Source organism: Ranitomeya imitator, chromosome 3 (assembly GCF_032444005.1).
Source record: "Ranitomeya imitator isolate aRanImi1 chromosome 3, aRanImi1.pri, whole genome shotgun sequence".
In the NCBI taxonomy this organism is placed as follows: Eukaryota; Metazoa; Chordata; class Amphibia; order Anura; family Dendrobatidae; genus Ranitomeya; species Ranitomeya imitator.
Genome location: NC_091284.1, coordinates 510809933 through 510833287, shown reverse-complemented (window position 1 = coordinate 510833287; position 23355 = coordinate 510809933). Strand labels below are relative to the sequence as shown.

At 42.5% G+C, this 23355-nt stretch overlaps 1 protein-coding gene across 3 annotated transcripts in view; it reads right to left on the bottom strand.

Annotated features, from left to right (window-relative positions):
• The window catches only part of SENP7 (SUMO specific peptidase 7), a 177379-nt gene that overhangs the window by 51291 nt on the left and 102733 nt on the right, over positions 1-23355 (bottom strand). For 2 of the 3 annotated variants that reach the window (XM_069757698.1, XM_069757700.1), the window contains 5 exons: positions 23015-23139; positions 21765-21881; positions 10058-10180; positions 9746-9838; positions 3647-3840 (listed from right to left, as the gene is read on the bottom strand). In XM_069757698.1, the coding sequence (XP_069613799.1) occupies positions 3647-3840; positions 9746-9838; positions 10058-10180; positions 21765-21881; positions 23015-23139 (652 nt within the window). The remainder of the gene's footprint in view (positions 1-3646; positions 3841-9745; positions 9839-10057; positions 10181-21764; positions 21882-23014; positions 23140-23355) is intronic. The other variant, XM_069757699.1, reaches the window with a different exon arrangement.

Below are 23355 nucleotides of genomic sequence, written 5' to 3'. Positions count from 1 at the left end.
GGGATTAGGGTTAGAGGTGTGTTGGGGTTAGTGTTGGAGTTAGAATTGAGGGGTTTCCACTGTTTAGGCACATCAGGGGTCTCCAAACGCGACAAGGCACCACCATTGATTCCAGCCAATCTTGCGTTCAAAAAGTCAAATGGTGCGCTCCCTCCCATCCGAGCCCCAACGTGCGCCCAAACAGTAGTTTACCCAAACATACGGGTTATCAGCGTACTCAGGAAAAATTGCACAACATCTTTGGGGGTCTAATTTCTCCTGTTACCCTTGGGAAAATAAAAAAATGGGGGCTAAAAACTTATTTTTGTGGAATAAAAATTATTTTTTATTTTCACGGCTCTGCGATATAAATTTCTGTGAAGCACTTGGGGGTTCAAAGTGCTCACCACACAACTAGATAAGTTCCTTGGGGGGTTTAGGTTCCAAAATGGGGTCACTTGTGGTTTTTTTTTTTTACTGTTTAGGCACATCAGGGGCTCTGCAAACGCAAAGTGACGCCTGCAGACTATTCCATCAAAGTCTGCATTTCAAAACGTCACTACTTCCTTTCTGAGCCCTGATGTGTGCCCAAACAGTGGTTCCCCCCCACATATGGGGTATCGGTGCACTCAGGACAAACTGGACAACAACTGTTGGGGTCCAATTTTTCCTGTTACCCTTGTGAAAATAAAAAATTGCTAAAAAATAATTTTTGAGGAAAGAAAAATGATTTTTTATTTTCACGGCTCTGCGTTATAAACTTCTGTGAAGCACTTGGGTGTTCAACGTGCTCCTCGCACATCTAGATTAGTTCCATGGGAGGTCTAGTTTCCAAAATGGAGTCACTTGTGGGGGAGCTTGGTCACTTGTGGGGGAGCTCCAATGTTTAGGCATACAGGGGCTATCCACATGCGACATGGTGTCCGCTAACGATTGGAGCTAATTTTTCATTCAAAAAAAGGTAAATGGCGCTCCTTTCCTTCCGAGTCTTGCCGTGCGCCCAAACAGTGGTTTCTGACCACATATGAGGTATCGGTGTACTCAGGAGAAATTGCCCAACAAAATTTAGGATCCATTTTATCCTGTTGCCCATATAAAAATGAAAAAATTGAGGCTAAAAGAAATGTTTTGTGAAAAAAAAAGTACTTTTTCATTTTTACAGATCAATTTGTGAAGCATCTGTGGGTTCAAAGTGCTCACTATGCATCTAGATAAGTTCCTTGGGGGGGGGGAGTCTAGTTTCCAACATGGGGTCACATGTGGGAGAGGTCCAATGTTTAGGCACACGGGGGCTCTCCAAACGCGACATGGTGTCAGCTAACGATTAGAGCTAATTTTTCATTCAAAAAGTCAAATGGCGCTCCTTTTCTTCCGAGCCTTGCCGTGCGCCCAAACAGTGGTTTCTGACCATATGTGAGGTATCGGTGTACTCAGGAGAAATTGCCCAACAAAGTTTAGGATCCACTTTATTCTGTTAGCCATGTAAAAATGAAAAAATTGAGGCTAAAAGAATTTTTTTGTAAAAAAAAAGTACTTTTTCATTTTTGAAGATCAATTTGTGAAGCACCTGGGGGTTCAAAGTGCTCAATATGCATCTAGACAAGTTCCTTGGGGAGTCTAGTTTCCAAAATGGGGTCACTTGTAGGGGTGCTCCAATGTTTAGGCACACAGGGGCTCTCCAAATGCGACATGGTGTCCGCTAAAGATTGGAGTCAATTTTTCATTCAAAAAGTTAAATGGCGCTCCTTCTCTTCCGAGCCCTGTAGTGCACCCAAACAGTGGTTCTTCCCCACATATGGGGTATCGGCGGACTCAGGACAAAATTGTACAATAACTTTTGGGGTCCAGTTTCTCCTTTTACCCTTGGAAAAATAAAAAAAATTGTTGGTAAAAGATCATTTTTGTGACTAAAAAGTTAAATGTTCATTTTTTCCTTCCATGTTGCTTCTGCTGCTGTGAAGCACCTGAAGGGTTAATAAACTTCTTGAATGTGGTTTTGAGCACCTTGAGGGGTGCAGTTTTTAGAACGGTGTCACTTTTGGGTATTTTCAGCCATATAGACCCCTCAAACTAACTTCAAATGTGAGGTGGTCCCTAAAAAAATGGATTTGAAAATTTTGTTATAAAAATGAGAAATCGCTGGTCAAATTTTAACCCTTATAACTTCCTAGCAAAAAAAAAAAATGTTGTTTACAAAATTGTGCTGATGTAAAGTAGACATGTGGGTAATGTTATTTATTAACTATTTTGTGTCACATATCTCTCTGGTTTAACAAAATAAGAGTTCAAAATTTGAAAATTGCAAAATTTTCAAAGTTTTCGCCAAATTTCCGATTTTTTCACAAATAAACGCAAAAATTATTGACCTAAATTTACCACTAACATGAAGCCCAATATGTCACGAAAAAACAATCTCAGAATCGCTAGGATCCGTTGAGGTTATTACCTCATAAAGGGACATTGGTCAGAATTGCAAAAAATGGCCAGGTCATTAAGGTCAAAATAGGCTGGGTCATGAAGGGGTTAATACCATTTCGGGGTAGATACAATGTTTTGATTGCCTGTTATTGCATTTTGCTGCAATGTTGCGGCAATACCATAGTTTGTAGTAAATAGTAACAATCATGATCTTTTAATTTCCTTCTACAGGTTGGTTTTGATAGAATCCCAGTCATGACAGGCTTCAGCAGAGCCTGCTGTTAGTGGCAGAACCTGGTTTTGCATCACAGCCATTATCTGCTGGCAGTGATGCAAGCTGTCAGTTTCTGAGCTTGCATCAAAGACTAAGGGTACCGTCACACTGAAACGACGCTGCAGCGATACGACAACGATGCCGATCGCTGCAGCGTCGCTGTTACTTTGCTGTGTGGTCGCTGGAGAGCTGTCACACAGACAGCTCTCCAGCGACCAACGATCCCGAAGTCCCCTGGTAACCAGGGTAAACATCGGGTTACTAAGCGCAGGGCCGCGCTTAGTAACCCGATGTTTACCCTGGTTACCAGCGTAAACGTAAAAAAAACAAACACTACATACTTACATTCCGTGTCTGTCCTCCGGCGCTGTGCTTTCCTCTGCACTGTCAGCGCCGGTCAGCCGTAAAGCAGAGCGGTGACGTCACCGCTGTGCTTTCCGGCCGCTGTGCTCACAGCCAGTGCAGAGAAGCACAGCGCCGGAGGACAGACACGGAAGGTAAGTATGTAGTGTTTGTTTTTTTACGTTTACGCTGGAAACCAGGGTAAACATCGGGTTACTAAGCGCGGCCCTGCGCTAAGTAACCCGATGTTTACCCTGGTTACCAGTGAAGACATCGCTGAATCGGCGTCACACAAGCCGATTCAGCGATGTCAGCGGGAGATCCAGCGACGAAATAAAGTTTCAAACGATATGCTACGACGTACGATTCTCAGCGGGGTCCCTGATCGCAGTAGCGTGTCAGACACAGCGAGATCGTAACGATATCGCTGGAACGTCACGGATCGTGCCGTCCTAGCGATCAAAGTGCCACTGTGTGACGGTACTTTAAGACTCCAGATATGATGTACCAGTACATCAAATGTCGGGTAGAAGTTAAACATCTTGATATGAAGTGAACAAACACTGTCCCAAAAACTTAGCAAGCAGCACAGGCAGCTATCAGCGAACAAATAATAAAAAGCAGAGTAAATACCTTCAGAGTCACTGTTGCTTCCTTCTCCAATAATTTCCTCTTTCTTTGACAAACGGTCATTGAATATAATGACTGACCCACTACCAGAATCATCTCTTTTTTCACTATCCTGAAAGGCACTGGGTTCCTTTCGGTCTTCATAAATTGTTTTTTCCAGCCAGGGAAAACATATTACTACGAGATACCAGTGGGAACTGAAGGAGAAAAGATAATGAGTATTACTAATGTATTACTCCTGAACACACTGCAAAACGTTCAATGGTGTAAAAAGTGAAAAAAAAAGGGACAGCCGCATACATTAACAGATCAAAATCAATAATACAGGAGATATTTTTCACCTTCTAATAAATGTTTGCACTGCCGCTGCCCTAATACACTAATAAGAAGAGATACCCAGTGTAGTTCTATTATCTTGAGAACTCTTGTAATTCAGTGTGACAGGAGCTGCTCCTCACTGCTCACCCCTCCATCTGGGATATTATTGCAGCGTTCAGCTTGTCTTCTGAAAATAGCTTATTCTCTGCATAGAACATGGGGTATGGGCACACACCCTTTTCTCAGGCTGGCTGTTACTCACAGGGAATAGCTGTACACTGGTGAGTGATATACAATGTCCTTTAACCCATTTACGACCAGAGTTATTTTAATTTTTGCTGTTTCGTATTTTGCTTCCCTTCTTCCCAGAGCCATAACTTTTTTATTTGTCGGTCAAGTGCAATTCCACAGTTGTTTATTTTTTTTTTGGTTGTTTTTAACCATGTTCACTAATGCTAAAACTGACCTGCCATTATGATTCTTCAGGTTATTACAAGTTCATAGACACCAAATATGTCTAGGCTTTTTTTATTTAATTGAAGGAAAAAAAATCCAGAATTTGGCACAAATTAAAAAAAAAAAAAAAAAAAGCCGCCATTTTTTGTGATCTGGGGCTGGGGTGAGGGCTTATTGTTTGCGGCCCAAACTGACAATTTTATTGATACTATTTAGGTGTAGATATGATTTTTTGAACGCCCATTATTGCTTTTTATTGCAATGTAGCGGCAACCAAAAAACGTAATTCTGAAGTTTTAAATTTTTTTTCTCATTACGTCATTTTGCGATCGGGCCAATTCTTTTTTATACTGATAGATCGGGCGATTCTGAATGCGGCAATACCAAATATGTGTATTTGGTTTTTTTATTGTTTTATTTTGAATTGGGCGAAAGGGGGGTGATTTGAACTTTTATATTTTTTTTTTACATTTTTGAAAACTTTTTATTTTTTGCATGCTTCAATAGTCTCTATGGGAGACTAGAAACTACAGTACTCCGATATCCTCTGCAACATACAGGCGATGATCAGATTGCCTGTGCGTAGCAGAAATGCTTACTTGCTATAAGCACCGACCACGGGGCGGCACTCATAGCAATCTGGCAATGACCACAACAGAGGTCTGCTGGAGACCTCTGGTTGTATTGCCAACCCATTAGTGACTCGCGATCATGTGATCGGGTCACCAATGGGAGGTATTTACAGCATGCTTCCGGTAAGCGCAAATTAAATGCCGCTGTCAGAGACTGACAGCAGCATTTAACTAGTTAACTGCTGCAGGTGGATCGTGATTCCACCAGCAGCTGTTGTGGGCACATGTCAGCTGTACAGATCAGATGTCATGTGCCCGGAAAGTGCGGGCTAAGTGCCGAAGCCCGCACCAAACAGGGGGAGTCTGACATCGGCGTACTATTACGCCCGATGTCCGAATAGGGTTAAGGGAAGGGGGAGCAGTGTGGAGCAGCTCCTGTCACACTAAATTACAAGCATTCTAAAGATAATTAAAGTGCACTCAGCATCTCATCTTTATAGGTTATGAAGGCAGGAACAGTACAAATTTTTTATTATTTCCCGGGAATACCCCTTTAAATCTAAATAACAGGGCTCTTCAATTACTGATAGCAGAGGCTATAGGACAATAGTGGTGCCGCTACACACATTAGCTTGTCAGTAAATCGAACCATTGATTATAGCACAAAAGAAGAAAGAAGCATTACAGTGTCCATTGAGGCAGTGTATGGTCGGTTTTCCTTATGTCACCAGAATGCAGATAATTTTTCTTGTGCATCAAGTGGCATAAATTGTCATCAGGCGTTTGATATGTCGGAGAGAAAAACACAACATCTAAGTGCATGTTGTTCCACCAAGGGTCTGTTGCAGCAACTGATGAGCTGGGTAAATGTGAATGATCTGAAACTATAGGATCAGTCCTTGCATCAGTTTTCCTCCAGCACTTCTCTGCCACACCAGAAAAAAAAAAGGCAGATGGTCTAAATTAAGCAAAAATTAGGTCTAAATTGTAAAATATGCATAAATGGTAAGTTTGATCAGGTGATCAAATTAGTTCAAAGCAGGGTTGTGGAGAAGGTAAACCAAACTACTGACTCCAACTCCTCAATTTCCTTGACTTCCAACTCCACAGCACTGCCTCACTACTCAGCATGTACCGTACATAAAGTGCAGCACAGATTCATCTCAACTAAAAGCTGGGATCCTTCCTTTAGGAAAAGAACAGACAATTATAGGACATTTTATAACTTTCCCAAATTATTATGAAAACATTTAGATCACATCCTGCATCGTACTACTGTACCTAATTTATTACACATTTTAGGAGTCAGTCCATTTTATACCGACTCCAACTCCACCAAAATGGACACTGACTCAGACTCTACAGCCCTAGTTAAACATTAGGCACCATGACTTGGCCTCTTAATACCGACACAGCATGTTACACAAAGGAGTAATTTCTCCATTAACAATAATATCCTCCATCCAGGACAGAATCTCATTGTATGGCTATCTGTTCTACCGTGGTGGCTCAGATAAAGCATGTGCAGTTTGTCTTTAGCCAGAGTGCAAGATGGACATAAGTCCATTAAGAGAGGGATAGAAAACTGGCTTAGTGCTTGACATGCTACTTGCAATTGAGCTACTGGACAATCCTTGCTATGCCCTTTCCAATTCCTGGCGACACCAACTCAAAAACATTTCACGGATCTGCACATTCCTTATCCTTAAATCAAGAATCTGCAAAAACACGAGTGCACGCCATCAACATCTCCCGCCTCGACTACTGCAACCTCCTGCTCTGTGGCCTCCCTTCTAACCATCTCGCACCCCCCCAATTTATTCTAAACTCTGCTGCCTGACTAATCCACCTATCCACTCGCTATTTCCCGGCCTCTCCTCTCTGTCAATTCCTTCACTGGCTCCATATTACCTACAGACTCCAGTTCAAAACTCTAATCATGGCATAGAAAGCCATCCACAGCCTGTCTCCTCCATACATCTGTGACCTAATCTCCCAGTACTTACCTGAACGCAACCTCTGATCCTCATAAGATCTCCTTCTCGGCTCTCATCTTATCTCTTCTTCCCACAATCGCATACAAAATTTCTCCGGGGCATTTCCCCCACTCTGGAACTCTCTAGCCCAACTTATCAGACTCTCGCCTACCATCGAAACCTTCCGAGGTAACCTGAAGACCCACCTCTTCCGACAACCTGCAGTAACCAGCCTTCCACCAAGCCGCTGTATGACCAGCTCTATCCTCACCCATCCCTTGTAGATTGTGAGCCCTCGCGGGCAGGGTCCTCTCTCCTCCTGTACCAGTCGGTGACTCGATTTGTTTAAGATTATTGTACTTGTTTTTTTATTATGTATATCCCTCTTTCACATGTAAAGCGCCATGAAATTTATTGTTTTGTTATGTAATATCTGCTCTAAGTTTTGTTATGCTCAAAAATTTATCTGATTAAAAAAAAAGCCCCATTGAATTAATGGTGCTAGAATAATAATAAAAATGCAATACCTAGCAGAAAGCAGGAGCTTGATAAAACGGGAGATTGCAGTTTCAATAAGTTAAAGCACATAGACATAATGTTATTGTCATGTCTTAAAAAACTATATTCAGCCAGAGCCTAAACCTTATAAATAACTGCATAACGGTTCTGTGAGGCAATTTAGGAAACTGGGAAGTGTTCTAAACATGCACCATGTGGGTAAAAATATTCTGAAGGGTGCATAATGGGACTGTAAAAGATCATAATTCATCTATTCGCAAACTCTAAAACCTTGTTCACTCCAAATGTGCTACACTTCTGAAAGCATACATTATAACACTACTGACAGCATCAGTGAAAGAAGAGAGGGGCCCATTGATTTATGGGGTCAGTCTACTTTCCATTCCATTTTTTATTTTTGTATTCTGAAAATAAGTAGGTCCGTCATGCAGAAATTTTTGTTCTGTTCTAAGAGTAAGCAAGAAACAGAAACCAGATGAGTCCCATTTAAAATCGATGTGGCCCCTCTGCTCTGTTTGACTCCAAGATGCACAGGATGATAATTCTGCTCATTTACATGTTACGCTTGTCTAAGCTAAACAGAACAGAAACGGACATGTGTACATAGCCTCACTTTCCTAAAAAGAAGAGTGTTTAAACAGGGAAACAAGGGAAATTATTAATGATAAATCATTTCTAAAACAATAGTAACCGTATTTGAACCATTCTGCACTGTATTTCGTGAAATACCGTATATACTCGAGTATAAGCCGAGATTTTCAGCCCATTTTTTGGAGCTGAAAGTCCCCCTCGCGGCTTATACTCGAGTCATACATGGGGGTCGGCAGGGGAGGGGGAGCGGGGGCTGTCTAGTTATACTTACCTACTGCTGGCGCGGTCCCTGCCTCTTCCAGCGCTGCATATTCTTCCTGTACTGAGTGGTCACATGGTACCGCTCATTACAGTAATGAATATGCGGCTCCACCTCCCATAGAGGTGGAGCCACATATTCATTACTGTAATGATCGGTAACTGTGACCGCTCAATATAGGAAGAATATGCAGCGGTGGAAGGAGCAGGGACTGCGCCAGGAGCAGGTAAGTATACGGGGAGGGGAGCGCTGCGCGATATTTACCCCTCCTCGTTCCGTTGCGGCTCCGTCTTCAGCGTCCTCTGGCAGTGACGCTCAGGTCAGAGGGCGCGGTGACGTGGTCAGTGTGCGCCCTCTGCTGAGCATCAGTGCTGGAGACGGAGCCGCACGAGGAGCAGGTAAATATTGAAAGCGCCGGCGTCCTGAGCGAAGAGAGGCGAGTATGATTTTTTTTTATTGCAGCAGCAGCACTATATATGGCACAGCTTTATATGGAGCATCTATGGGGCCATAATGAACGGTGAGGAGCATTATATGTGGCACAGCTTTATATGGAGCATCTATGGGGCCATAATGAACGGTGCAGAGCATTATATATGGGGCACAGCTTTATATGGAGCATCTATGGGGCCATAATGAACGGTGCAGAGCATTATATACGGCACAGCTTTATATGGAGCATCTATGGGGCCATAATGAACGGTGCAGAGCATTATATATGTGGCACAGCTTTATATGGAGCATCTATGGGGCCATAATGAACGGTGCAGAGCATTATATAAGGCACAGCTTTATATGGAGCATCTATGGGGCCATAATGAACGGTGCAGAGCATTATATGTGGCACAGCTTTATATGGAGCATCTATGGGGCCATAATGAACGGTGCAGAGCATTATATGTGGCACAGCTTTATATGGAGCATCTATGGGGCAATAATGAAAGTATGGAGCATTATATATGGCACAGCTTTATATGGAGCATCTATGGGGCCATAAAGAACGGTGCAAAGCATTATATATGTGGCACAGCTTTATATGGAGCATCTATGGGGCCATAATGAACGGTGCAGAGCATTATATAAGGCACAGCTTTATATGGAGCATCTATGGGGCCATAATGAACGGTGCAGAGCATTATATATTGCACAACTTTATATGGAGCATATATAGGGCAATAATCAACGGTATGGAGCAATATATGTGGCAAAGCTTTATATGGAGCATCTTATGGGGGTCAATAATGAACGGTATGGAGCATCTATTTTTATTTTTGAAATTCACCGTTAGCTGCTGCATTTCCTACCCCAGGCTTATACTCGAGTCAATAAGTTTTCCCAGTTTTTTGTGGCAAAATTAGGGGGGTCGGCTTATACTTGGGTCGGCTTATACTCGAATATATACGGTACTTACTTTTCGTTAACGGGTACAAAGATAAAATCCTTTGTAAAGATGTCAACATGTCGGGTCCAAGTTTTGACTCTACAGTGTCTTCTCTGCGCAGCACTGTACAGAGAATAAAGCAATGTTACTATTAAACATTCACATCACAGACAACAGAGCCTCAAACTGCTTGTGTAAGTAATAATGTAGGGGGCGAATTTTATGAAAATAAAGTTGATTTGGAAGATTAATTTCTTCCTAACAAATTGAATGCTGACTGATGTAGTAAGTATTAAACTTACAAGTAATTAAAAACAAACAAACAAACATGCATATACTTACGACATTCCCGAGTTATCATCATCCGTAACATTATCTTTTCTTGTCAAACACTTAAAGAAAAAACTGCTAAATACATGGCATTTCTCTGCAAAATGTGTTGGAAACTTCTCTAACAGGAGGTACCTGTAGGAGAGAAAAGGAAATGATAAAGAAATGCAACACTGAATTCATGGCCAATTTGATCTAAGGTTGTGTAAAAGAAGGAGCAGCAGGCACGAAGTCAGGGAGCAACATGGAAAGTCCTTGTTCTGTTTCTGACGGCGAGAAGAAATCGTACCCCCTGCTAATGTGGTCTCTTACCACGATATTTTAGCCACATGCATGAAGTGAGAAATAAAACTACTTGATGGCATTTTCACAATGCACTTTCAGACAGCAGCTGTTTCTGGGGGGTACACCACCTATTTTTGGCTACCTGAGTATCGGCATGAAATATGACATTTTTATCACTCTTGTTTTATTTGTATATGTCAAAAATTTGAAACGAATGGCATCAAAAGTATTGAAAGCCAAATGTTGCCAAACTATTAGACTTCTGTAGGAAAATTACCTTCTTAACTCCTAAACCAAATAAATGTTTCCTCCAAAACACACTAATATCTGCTTACACAATTTCCAGCTAACTGTTCGGCTCAGGGTATAATCCTGCAAGAATTAGCTTTCCCAAGCATTTCTCAGTGTAGCGGCCAGCTGGCAAGTCAGTAATGATTAGTGTCTGGCAACAAATGTAAAAGACATAGCATGAAATCATCCACATAGCACAGCACAAAAGGTGGTAACCCTGTATTTAGTGGATTTATTTATTCAGGGGATCAGTGATCTAATACGCTACAGGTCAAGATTACTGACGTATTGTGTTGCATCATGTATGAATGTTGCCATGAAATATTAGTGGTAAACAAGCATTTCTCCTAAGAAAAGTGTCTAAGGCCTCACTCAGATGTCCATTTTTCACAGATTGAACACATACCCTTTATAGTCTATGGGAAAGTCTGTGTTATTTTGTGTCTGCAAAAAAAGAAAAAAAATCTACATCGTAGATACTGTATGACTGTACGACAGAGTTTGATTAATGACTTGGGGCAAAAAGAAATCAATCTGTCAGGGAAATAAAGTACTAAACATGGATGTCAGTGTGTCACCCACGTGATGTCCATGTTTTAGTATTTACAGAAGAACTCCCATCAAAAATGTTTGTCCTCTTAACCCCTTCATGACCCAGCCTATTTTGACCTTAATGACCTGGCCATTTTTTGCAATTCTGACCAGTGTCCCTTTATGAGGTAATAACTCAGGAACGATTCAACGGATCCTAGCGATTCCGAGATTGTTTTTTAGTGACATATTGGGCTTCATGTTAGTGGTAAATTTAGGTCGATAATTTCTGCGTTTATTTGTGAAAAAAACGCAATTTTCACATTTTGAATTTTTATTCTGTTAAAGGGCCACTGTCACCCCCCTCCAGCCGTTATAAACTATAAGAGCCACCTTGTGCAGCAGTAATGCTACATTCTAACAAGGTGCACATACTACACTAACGAAAAAGGGAGCATAGACGCAAAAGATTTTATAAAAAACATATAACAATTTTATTGGTATACAAATTCAAGAAATAACATACAAAAAATAATTACACATACTGGAAAAAAATACATAAAAATTCCAACATGTGAAGGAGGAGGAGAGCCAACCAATACACTAAAAGGTAAGGCACACATCCATAGTATGATCTGGATAGGAATCAAAAGACTTAAACAAGTGGTGTGTGCTCCTATGGTGAGGAGACACCTCCTAGAGGACTAGCGTGCCATAGCATGTAGTATGCCGTAGTGTCCCAACATTACACATATCTAACAAGTAGAATGAACTTACCCATAGTGGATCAGGATACGTGTGTGGCCTTCCCACTGCCCCTTCTAACAAGGTGGCTCTTTTAGTTTTAGGTTCAAGTATACCCCAAATAAAGCGTTTTTATACTTAGCCACAATTCCTGTCTCTAGCTAGGGAGGCGGGTCCTCAATCCCCAGCTCTAACCGCTCCTCTGCCGTCACTCAACTCTTCCTGCGCTTTCGGCGCCGCCCCCTCAGCGCTGTGTACGTTTCAAAACCGGCACCTGCGCAGTGTACTGCTGTGCTGCGCAGACGCAGTAAGCTCTTGCCGTCTGACGTCCCAGCCAGGCTTGCAGACTGCACGGGCATTGCGGCCAGCCACCTTTGGAATCCCCGCCCCGCACTGTGCATAATGCATAACACAGTTCGGGGCGGGGATTCCAACGGTGGCTGGCCGCAATGCCCGCGCAGGCGCAGTCTGCAAGCCTGGCTGGGACGTTAGACGGCCAGAGCTTACTGCGTCTGCGCAGCACAGCAGTACACTGCGCAGGCGCCGGTTTTGAAATCCACACAGCGCTGAGGGGGCGGCGCCGAAAGCGCAGGAAGAGTTGAGTGACGGCAGAGGAGCGGTTAGAGCTGGGGAGTGAGGACCCGCCTCCCTGGCTAGAGACAGGAATTGTGGCTAAGTATAAAAACGCTTTATTTGGGGTATACTTGAAACTAAAACTAAAAGAGCCACCTTGTTAGAATGCAGCATTACTGCTGCACAAGGTGGCTCTTTTAGTTTATAACGGCTGGAGGGGGGTGACAGTGGCCCTTTAACCCCTATCTGACATCAGACGTACTATCCCGTCGAGGTGGGGTGGGCCCCTATGACCACCGATGGGATAGTACGTCATATGCGATCGGCAGCGCTCACGGGGGGAGCGCCGCCGATCGCGGCCGGGTGTCAGCTGCTTATCGCAGTTGACATCCGGCACTATGTGCCAGGAGCGGTCACGGACCGCCCCCGGCACATTAACCCCCGGCACACCGCGATCAAAGATGATCGCGATGTGCCGGCGGTACAGGGAAGCTTCCCGCAGGGAGGGGGCTCCCTGCGAGCTTCCCTGAGCCCCCCACAGCAACGCGATGTGATCGCGTTGCTGTGAGGGTCTTACCTCCCTCCCTGCCTGCTCCAGCCCCGGATCCAAGATGGCCGCGGATCCGAGTCCTGCAGGGAGGGAGGTGGCTTCACAGAGCCTGCTCAGAGCAGGCACTGTGAAGCCTGCAGCGCTGCAAGTCAGATCAGTGATCTGACAGAGTGCTATGCAAACTGTCAGATCATTGATCTGTGATGTCCCCCCCTGGGACAAAATAAAAAAGTAAAAAAAAAATTTTCCAAATGTGTAAAAAAAAAAAAAAAAATAATTCCTAAATAATGAAAAAAAAATATATATTATTCCCATAAATACATTTCTTCATCTAAATAAAAAAAAAAAAATAAAAGTACACATATTTAGTATCGCCGCGTCCGTAACGACCCGACCTATAAAACTGGCCCACTAGTTAACCCCTTCAGTAAACACCGTAACAAAAAAAAAAAAACGAGGCAAAAAACAACGCTTTATTATCATACCGCCGAACTAAAAGTGGAATAACACGCGATCAAAAAGACAGATATAAATAACCATGGTACCGCTGAAAGCGTCATCTTGTCCCGCAAAAAACGAGCCGCCATACAGCATCAATAGCAAAAAAATAAAAAAGTTATAGTCCTGAGAATAAAGCGATGCAAAAATAATTATTTTTTCTGTAAAATAGTTTTTATCGTATAAAAGCGCCAAAACATAAAAAAATGATATAAATGAGGTGTCGCTGTAATCGTACTGACCCGAAGAATAAAACTGCTTTATCAATTTTACCAAACGCGGAACGGTATAAACGCCTCCTTCAGAAGAAATTCATGAATAGCTGGTTTTTGGTCATTCTTCCTCACAAAAATCGGAATAAAAAGCGATCAAAAAATGTCACGTGCCCGAAAATGTTACCAATAAAAACGTCAACTCGTCCCGCAAAAAAAACAAGACCTCACATGACTCTGTGGACCAAAATATGGAAAAATTATAGCTCTCAAAATGTGGTAAGGCAAAAAATATTTTTTGCAATAAAAAGCGTCTTTCAGTGTGTGACGGCTGCCAATAATAAAAATCTGCTAAAAAACTCGCTATAAAAGTAAATCAAACCCCCCTTCATCACCCCCTTAGTTAGGGAAAAATTAAAAAAATTTATTTATTTCCATTTTCCCATTAGGGCTAGGGTTAGGGTTAGGACTAGGCTTAGTGTTAGGACTAGGGTTAGGGTTAGGGCTAGGGTTAGGGCTAGGGTTAGGGATGGGGCTACAGTTAGGGTTGGGGCTAAAGTTAGGGTTAGGGTTTAGATTACATTTACAGTTGGGAATAGGGTTGGAATTAGGGTTAGTGGTGTGTTTGGATTAGGGTTTCAGTTATAATTGGGGGGTTTCCACTGTTTAGGCACATCAGGGGCTCTCCAAACACGACATGGCGTCCGATCTCAATTCCAGCCAATTCTGCGTTGAAAAAGTAAAACAGTGCTCCTTCCCTTCCGAGCTCTCCCGTGTGCCCAAACAGGGCTTTACCCCAACATATGGGGTATCAGCGTACTCAGGACAAATAGAACAACAACTTTTGGGGTCCAATTTTTCCTGTTACCCTTGGGAAAATACAAAACGGGGGGCTAAAAAATAATTTTTGTGGGGAAAAAAAAAAGATTTTTTATTTTCACGGCTCTGCGTTATGAACTGTAGTGAAACACTTGGGGGTTCAAAGTTCTCACAACACATCTAGATGAGTTCCCTGGGGGGTCTAGTTTCCAATATGGGGTCACTTGTGGGGGGTTTCTACTGTTTAGGTACATTAGGGACTCTGCAAACGCAATGTGACGCCTGCAGACCATTCCATCTAAGTCTGCATTCCAAATGGCACTCCTTCCCTTCCGAGCCCTCCCATGCGCCCAAACGGTGGTTCCCCCCACATATGGGGTATCAGCGTACTCAGGACAAATTGGACAACAAATTTTGGGATCCAATTTCTTCCCTTACCCTTGGGAAAATAAAACATTGGGGGCGAAAAGATAATTTTTGTGAAAAAATATGATTTTTTATTTTTATGGCTCTGCATTATAAACTTCTGTGAAGCCCTTGGTGGGTCAAAGCGCTCACCACACATCTAGATAAGTTCCTTAGGGGGTCTACTTTCCAAAATGGTGTCACTTGTGGGGGGTTTCAATGTTTAGGCACATCAGTGGCTCTCCAAACGCAACATGGCGTCCCATCTCAATTCCTGTCAATTTTGCATTGAAAAGTCAAACGGCGCTCCTTCCCTTCCGAGCTCTTCCATGCGCCCAAACAGTGGTTTACCCCCACATATGGGGTATCAGCGTACTCAGGACAAATTGTACAACAACTTTTGGGATCCAATTTCTTCTCTTACCCTTGGGAAAATAAAACATTGGGGGCGAAAAGATCATATTTTTTCACAAAAATTATTTTTTATTTTTACGGTTCTGCATTATAAACTTCTGTGAAGCACTTGGTGGGTCAAAGTGCTCACCACACCTCTAGATAAGTTCCTTAGGGGGACTACTTTCCAAAATGGTGTCACTTGTGGGGGGTTTCAATGTTTAGGCACATCAGTGGCTCTCCAAACGCAACATGGCGTCCCATCTCAATTCCTGTCAATTTTGCATTGAAAAGTCAAACGGCGCTCCTTCCCTTCCGAGCTCTCCCATGCGCCCAAACAGTGGTTTACCCCCACATATGGCATATCAGTGTACTCAGGACAAATTGTACAACAACTTTTGGGGTCCATTTTCTCCTGTTACCCTTGGTAAAATAAAACAAATTGGAGCTGAAGTAAATTTTTTGTGAAAAAAAGTTAAATGTTCATTTTTATTTAAACATTCCAAAAATTCCTGTGAAGCACCAGAAGGGTTAATAAACTTCTTGAATATGGTTTTGAGCACCATGAGGGGTGCAGTTTTTAGAATGATGTCACACTTGGGTATTTTCTATCATACAGACCCCTCAAAATGACTTCAAATGAGATGTGGTCCCTAAAAAAAAATGGTGTTGTAAAAATGGGAAATTGCTGGTCAACTTTTAACCCTTATAACTCCCTAACAGAAAAAAATTTTGGTTCCAAAATTGTGCTGATGTAAAGTAGACATGTGGGAAATGTTACTTATTAAGTATTTTGTGTGACATATCTCTGTGATTTAATTGCATAAAAATTCAAAGTTGGAAAATTGCGAAATTTTTGTAATTTTCGCCAAATTTCCGTTTTTTTCACAAATAAACGCAGGTAATATCAAAGAAATATTACCACTGTCATGAAGTACAATATGTCACGAAAAAACAATGTCAGAATCACTGGGATCCGTTGAAGCGTTCCAGAGTTATAACCTCATAAAGGGACAGTGGTCAGAATTGTAAAAATTGGCCCGGTCATTAATGCGCAAACCACCCTTGGGGGTAAAAGGGGTTAAACCAGAAAGTTATATGACACAAAATAGTTATTAAATAACATTAACCACATGTCTACTTTACATCAGCACAATTTTGGAAACAATATTTTTTTTTTTGCTAGGAAGTTGTAAGGGTTAAAATTTTTTACAACAAAATTTACAAAACCATTTTTTTTTAGGGACCACCTCACATTTGAAGTCAGTTTGAGGGGTCTATATGGCTGAAAATTCCCAAAAGTGACACCATTCTAAAAACTGCACCCCTCAAGGTGCTCAAAACCACATTCAAGAAGTTTATTAACCCTTCAGGTGCTTCACAGCAGCAGAAGCAACATGGAAGGAAAAAATGAACATTTAACTTTTTAGTCACAAAAATGATCTTTTAACAACAATTATTTTATTTACAACAAAGATGAAGAGTGAATAATGGACGGCACTAGAGGAGCACAAATTAGTACAACCTTGACTCCTCCTCCGCAGGGAGGAGATCAAAATAGATTACTATTGCAGAAAGAAGCCAAATGGACTCTGAACACCAACGCGCAAGGGCCAATAGGCTTGAATGATAAATTAGACATGTCGGTAGTCCTTTAGTAGAATAGGTTTTTATGCTTTTGTAATGTTTGAAAAATGTTTATTCATATATGAAAAATGTTATTAATACATAATAAGTAAGCCAGTCTATAATAACTGTTAGTGTTGCTAAACTGCAATTTGATTACTGTTTATATTATTGCACAAGTTCACTTATTTCACTCAGTCCATTTATCGGTAAATATGCATTGTTGTTATTGTACTCACGCACGTCGGAAATCCTTTATAAGGAAGTGACGTATGGTAATCGATGATCTGGACCCGTTGAAGCACACAGAGTGCGAAACGGCCGTCGTCCACACTCCACTCCCTCACCCTCTCATAGACCTAATGTCCTAACGGATGTTTTAAATATCTATCTCCAATAAAGAGCACGATTTCACAGCTTCCTAAGGGTGAGTGCCGCACTGTTTTCTTTTCTTGCTTCGTTGAATTATTTTATTTTCCCAAGGGTAAAAGGAGAAACTGAACCACGAAAGTTGTTGTCCAATTTGTCCTGAGTACAATGATACCTCATATGTGTGGGGGAAACCACTGTTTGGGCGCACGGCAGGGCTCGGAAGGGAAGGAGCGCCATTTGACTTTTTTAATGAAAAACTGGCTCCAATCTTTAGCGGACACCATGTCGCGTTTGGAGAGCCCCCGTGTGCCTACACATTGGAGCACCCCCACAAGTGACCCCATTTTGGAAACTAGACGCCCCAAGGAACTTATCTAGATGCATAGTGAGCACTTTAAACCCCCAGGTGCTTCACAAATTGATCCGTAAAAATGAAAAAGTACTTTTTTTTCACAAAAAAATTCTTTTAGCCTCAATTTTTTCATTTTCACATGGGCAACAGGATAAAATGAATCCTAAAATTTGTTGGGCAATTTCTCCTGAGTACACCGATACCTCACATGTGGGGGTAAACCACTGTTTGGGCACATGGTAAGGCACGGAAGGGAAGGAGCGCCATTTGACTTTTTGAATGAAAAATTATCTCCATTGTTAGCGGACACCATGTCGCGTTTGGAGAGCCCCTGTGTGCCTAAACATTGGAGCTTCCCCACAAGTGACCCCATTTTGGAAACTAGACCCCCCAAGGAACTTATCTAGATGCAGAGTGAGCACTTTAAACCCCCAAGTGCTTCACAGAAGTTTATAACACAGAGCCTTGAAAAAAATAATTTTTCTTTCCTCAAAAATGATTTTTTAGCCCGGAATTTTTTATTTTCCCAAGGGTAACAGGAGAAATTGGACCCCAAATGTTGTTGTCCAGTTTGTCCTGAGTACGCTGATACCCCATATGTGGGGGTAAACCACTGTTTGGGCGCACGGCAGGGCTCGGAAGGGAAGGCATGCCATTTGGCTTTTTGAATGGAAAATTAGCTCCAATCATTAGCGGACACCATGTCACATTTGGAGAGCCCCTGTGTGCCTAAACATTGGAGCTCCCCCACAAGTGACTCCATTTTGGAAACTAGACCTCCCAAGGAACTAATCTAGATGTGTGGTGAGCACCTTGAACCCCCAAGTGCTTCACAGAAGTTTATAACGCAGAGGCATGAAAATAAAAAATTATTTTTCTTTCCTCAAAAATAATTTTTTAGCCCAGAATTTTTTATTTTCCCAAGGGTAACAGGAGAAATTTAACCCCACAAGTTGTTGTCCAGTTTCTCCTGAGTACGCTGATACCCCATATGTGGGAGTAAACCACTGTTTGGGCACATGCCGGGGCTCGGAAGTGAAGTAGTGACGTTTTGAAATGCAGACTTTGATGGAATGCTCTGAGGGCGTCACGTTGCGTTTGCAGAGCTCGTGATGTGCCTAAACAGTAGAAACCTCCAACAAGTGACCCCATTTTGGAAACTAGACCCCCAAAGGAACTTATCTAGATGTGTGGCGAGTACTTTGAACCCCCAAGTGCTTCACAGAAGTTTATAACTCAGAGCCAAGAAAATAAAAAATAATTTTTCTTTCCTCAAAAATGATTTTTTAGCCCGCAATTTTTTATTTTCCCAAGGGTTACAGGAGAAATTGGACCCCAAAAGTTGTTCAGTTTCTCCTGAGTACGCTGATACCCCATATGTGGGGGTAGACCACTGTTTGGGCACACGTCGGGGCTCGGAAGGGAGAGAGCATCATTTGACTTTTTCAACGCAAGATTGGCTGGAATCAATGGTGGCGCCATGTCGCGTTTGGAGACCCCCTGATGTGCCTAAACAGTGGAAACCCCTCAATTCTAACTCCAACACTAACCCCAACACACCCCTAACCCTAATCCCAACCCTAACCCCAACACACCCTTAACCCTAGTCTTAACCCTAATTCCAACCCTAACTCTAATTCCAGCCCTAACCCTAAGGCTATGTGCCCACATTGCGGATTTGTGTGCGGATTTTTCCGCACCGTCTTTGAAAAATCTACAGGTAAAACGAACTGCCCTTTACCTGCGGATTTCCAGTGTTTTTTGTGTGGATTTCACCTGCGGATTCCTATTGAGGAACAGGTGTAAAACGCTGCGGAATCCGCACAAAGAATTGACATGCTGCGGAAAATACAACGCAGCGTTTCCGCGCTGTATTTTCCGCACCATGGGCACAGCGGATTTGGTTTTCCATAGTTTTACTTGGTACTGTAAATGTGACGGAAAACTGCTACGAATCCGCAGCGACCAATCCGCTGCGGATCCACAGCCAAATCCGCACCGTGTGCACATAGCCTAATTCTAACCCTAATTCCAACCCTAGCCCTAATTCTAACCCTAACCCTAATTGCAACCCTAACCCTAATTCTAACCCTAGCCCAAAGTGCAACCCTAGCCCTAAGTGCAACACTAACCCTAAGTGCAACCCCAACCCTAAGTGCAACGATATCCCTAAGTGCAACCCTAACCCTAAATGCAACCCTAAGTGCAACCCTAGCCCTAAGTGCAACCCTAGCCCTAAGTGAGTGCAACCCTAACCCTAAGTGCAACCCTAACCCTAAGTGCAACCCTAACCGAAAAACAAAAATAAATATATTTTCTGTATTTTATTATTTTCCCTACCTATGGGGGGGATAAATGGGGGGGGGGTTTATTTACTATTTTTTTTATCTTGATCGCTGTGATAGAACCTATCATGGGGTTCTATCATGGGGGGGTTGCGGAGCGGAGGACGGGGGGAGGGTCGGAGGGGAGAGGAAGGCGCTTAGGACAGGACGGAGGGGTACAGAACACTGACGGCGGCTGCAGATCGCCACCGTCAGTCGGTGGGGGGGCCAGATCGGGGTCTCCAACCATGGCCGATGCTATTGCAGCATCGGCCATGGCTGGATTGTAATATTTCACCAATTTTCATAGGTGAAATATTACAGATTGCTCTGATTTGTTGTTTCAGTTTCAGCAGCCAATCAGAGCGATTCGTAGCCATGGGGGGGCGAAGCCACCCTCCCTGGGCTGTAGTACCACTCCCCCTGTCCCTGCAGGTCGGGTGAAATTGGAGTTAACCCTTTCACCCGTCCTGCAGGGACGCGATCCGACCATGACGCTTATGCTGTTTCACAGGTCGGATTGGCACAGGTTTTCATGACGCATACGCTGCGTCAAAGGTCGGGAAGGGGTTAATATATTGCAATCATATTACACAGCATTGTGTACTTACAATTGCTCATTTTGCCTTTTTACCCACCTGATTCTTCTTGTTTCCATTAGGTCTATGACATATAATTAAACACTTATTAGCTCAATCCTTCTAAGCGCTATGTAGAAACAGGAGGTCAAGTTTCCCTGTATGAGTCAAAAGTCTCTGGAAAAGTCCCTGGCAGGGGGGGAAGAGGAAGCAGCTGGGTCAGGAGTTGATGAGGGGGATGATAAACGCAGGGACAAGAGTCTTCCTGTTTCTACATAGAGCAGAAAAAAAGAGATTCATTGGCAGAATGGCATTGGTAGAAAGCAAAAATGAGTAATTGTAAGCACACAGTGCTAGAGAATATGATGACTGCAATATATTAAGAGGATGAAAACTTTGATGGGAGTGTTGCTTTAATGGGTAGAAGAACCAGAAAACTATTTTATGGGCTAAACACTAATAAAACTTTGATACTGCAAACTGATAAGAAAAAAAAAATCAGTCCTTTTTCATATCTGAGAAAAAAGTAGACAGCTGAATGAGGCCTACCATATTAAAAGATTATCCATAAAATAAGACATCTATATAAAATAGGGATCCGACAACCACTCCACTAATCAGATGTTATGACCTCCGGAGATGGCCAGATGTAAACACTGAATGGAGAGGAAGACCACAGCTATACACATTGGTCACTGGCTGCTTCCAACTACTGCAGGTCAGCTACTATTCTATTCAATAGCATTGGGGGTTATATAATAGCCTGTTTACACAGGCAGACTGCAATAAATGCGTACTGATCAATCCATTAATAGATCGCTCAGTGCGTGTAAGCGGCTATTGCTCTCAGCAGTGCGAGTCGTGTTTACACAGAACAATGAGCCGCCGAAAACGATGAATCGCTAGAAATGAAGACCTTTTGCGCTGCACAAAAGAGCATGTCACCCGATGAATGAGTTGCATGTTTACATCGCAAGATGATGGTTAAACAAGTGTTCTTAAGGAGGATCATAAAACGAACACAAGAATTCTTGTTTCAGAATTATCTTGCCGTGTAAATGCAGATTTAGGTTGAAGAGCACGCAATACTTAAGCAGGTGGTATATTTTCACCAATGCGGTCAAACTAGAAGAACTCATCCATAGAACTAGCTAAAAAGTACTTACTTCAGATAGAAATCAATAATAACGTCATTAAGAAACTCGCCATGTTCCAAACACTCCAAATCTTCATTGGTTACCGCAAGGCCCCCTTTAGTTGGGGGTGGAGGATAAACCAGTAACCTAACAAACAGATAAAGTCTGATGAGCCCATAAAAAGACTAATAAGGAGGCAAGAAGAATATATCGTGTAGTATACATAGGTTTATGATGATTTAGGTTTATGATCACTTCTTCCCTTAGGCTAGGTTCACATTGCGTTAGGGCAATGCGTTTAGCGCATAGGCTAACGGACTGCGCTAACGCAATGTCCCAAATGGGATCGCGTTTGCCGATCCCGCTAGCGCAGATGCCCGATCTGCGCTAGCGAGGAACGGACCTCGAACGCTGCAAGCAGCGTTCGCGGTCCATCCCTCAAATGACGGCACATCGTTAGCACACGCCCATTGTGGGCGTGCGCTAGCGATGTGTTCGCCATTGCAAGCATTATGCCGCGATGTAACGTAGTCCGTTTAACGGGTTCACACAACGCAGTGTGAACCTACAACTGTCATCAGAAGTTAGCCACTACATGAAACAAATGGTCAAACAAGTTATCCTTGTTCAGAAGCGCAATTTATAGTCAGTGTGTCAGGTACAAAATAAAATACTATAGTCGATAAACATACACACTTCTATGATCATTTCTGAAGACCCAGGTGACATATACTGAACATAAAGTTAAAATTTGTTTTCTAAGGGCCTGAGGAAGCATGTGTTTAATCCTCAGATGTTCTGAAAGATCCTGCACCTAATAGAGATCAATTAAAGATGCAGAGGACTGTCCCAGCAGAGCACAATGTGCACATGTAATTTGCTTTACTAGGAATTACCGCACAAGATTAAGTTTATTAACTGTACGGCCATACGAAGTGATAAAGGTTATGGCACGAGTGCAGACAGAAACCCAAGAAAGGGTTTCCACGATTATGTGGGATGGAGGCACCAGATTTTCAAGCTACATTATAATATGGCCTATAGTATGGCTAGGAGTCTGCCCTTGATTGCCTTGGGGTATACTCTGAAGTAGGAGTCTGCTACATTTTTTCACTGTCCTTTTTAAAAGGCAGAATATTTTTTTTGCAATAGTAGTTGGGACTTGCATCTATACCAATCTATTCATAGGCAGCATATCCAGCTTACAGATGTGCTTTTATTAAAGGGGAAGCCTAGTTCTAAGGTGTATGCTTCTTAATACAAATAAGCCTTACACGCACCTCAGAAGTTTTCCTCCCTTGTCTATCTCTTTCAAGGTGTCATCTCGTCTTGGGACCATAGACACTGAATAACGTCCATCTTTGCAAGTCTGTATCAAGGTGTAGGAAGATGTTACTTTTGAAGCCTAGAAAATATAAGTAACTAAAGTAAAAGTACTACAAGTTAAAAAAAAAGAAACACATTTTCCACAACCAGAGTAACAGATCGTACTACTCCAAATTCACACTATTTGGAGCAATTTTCCACCAGTAAGAAGTGTAAGATCGCAGATGCACCTAAAACACCAGTGTTCTTCTTTCAGCATACGTAAAAGATGTTATGTTTTAATCAGATCTTCAAT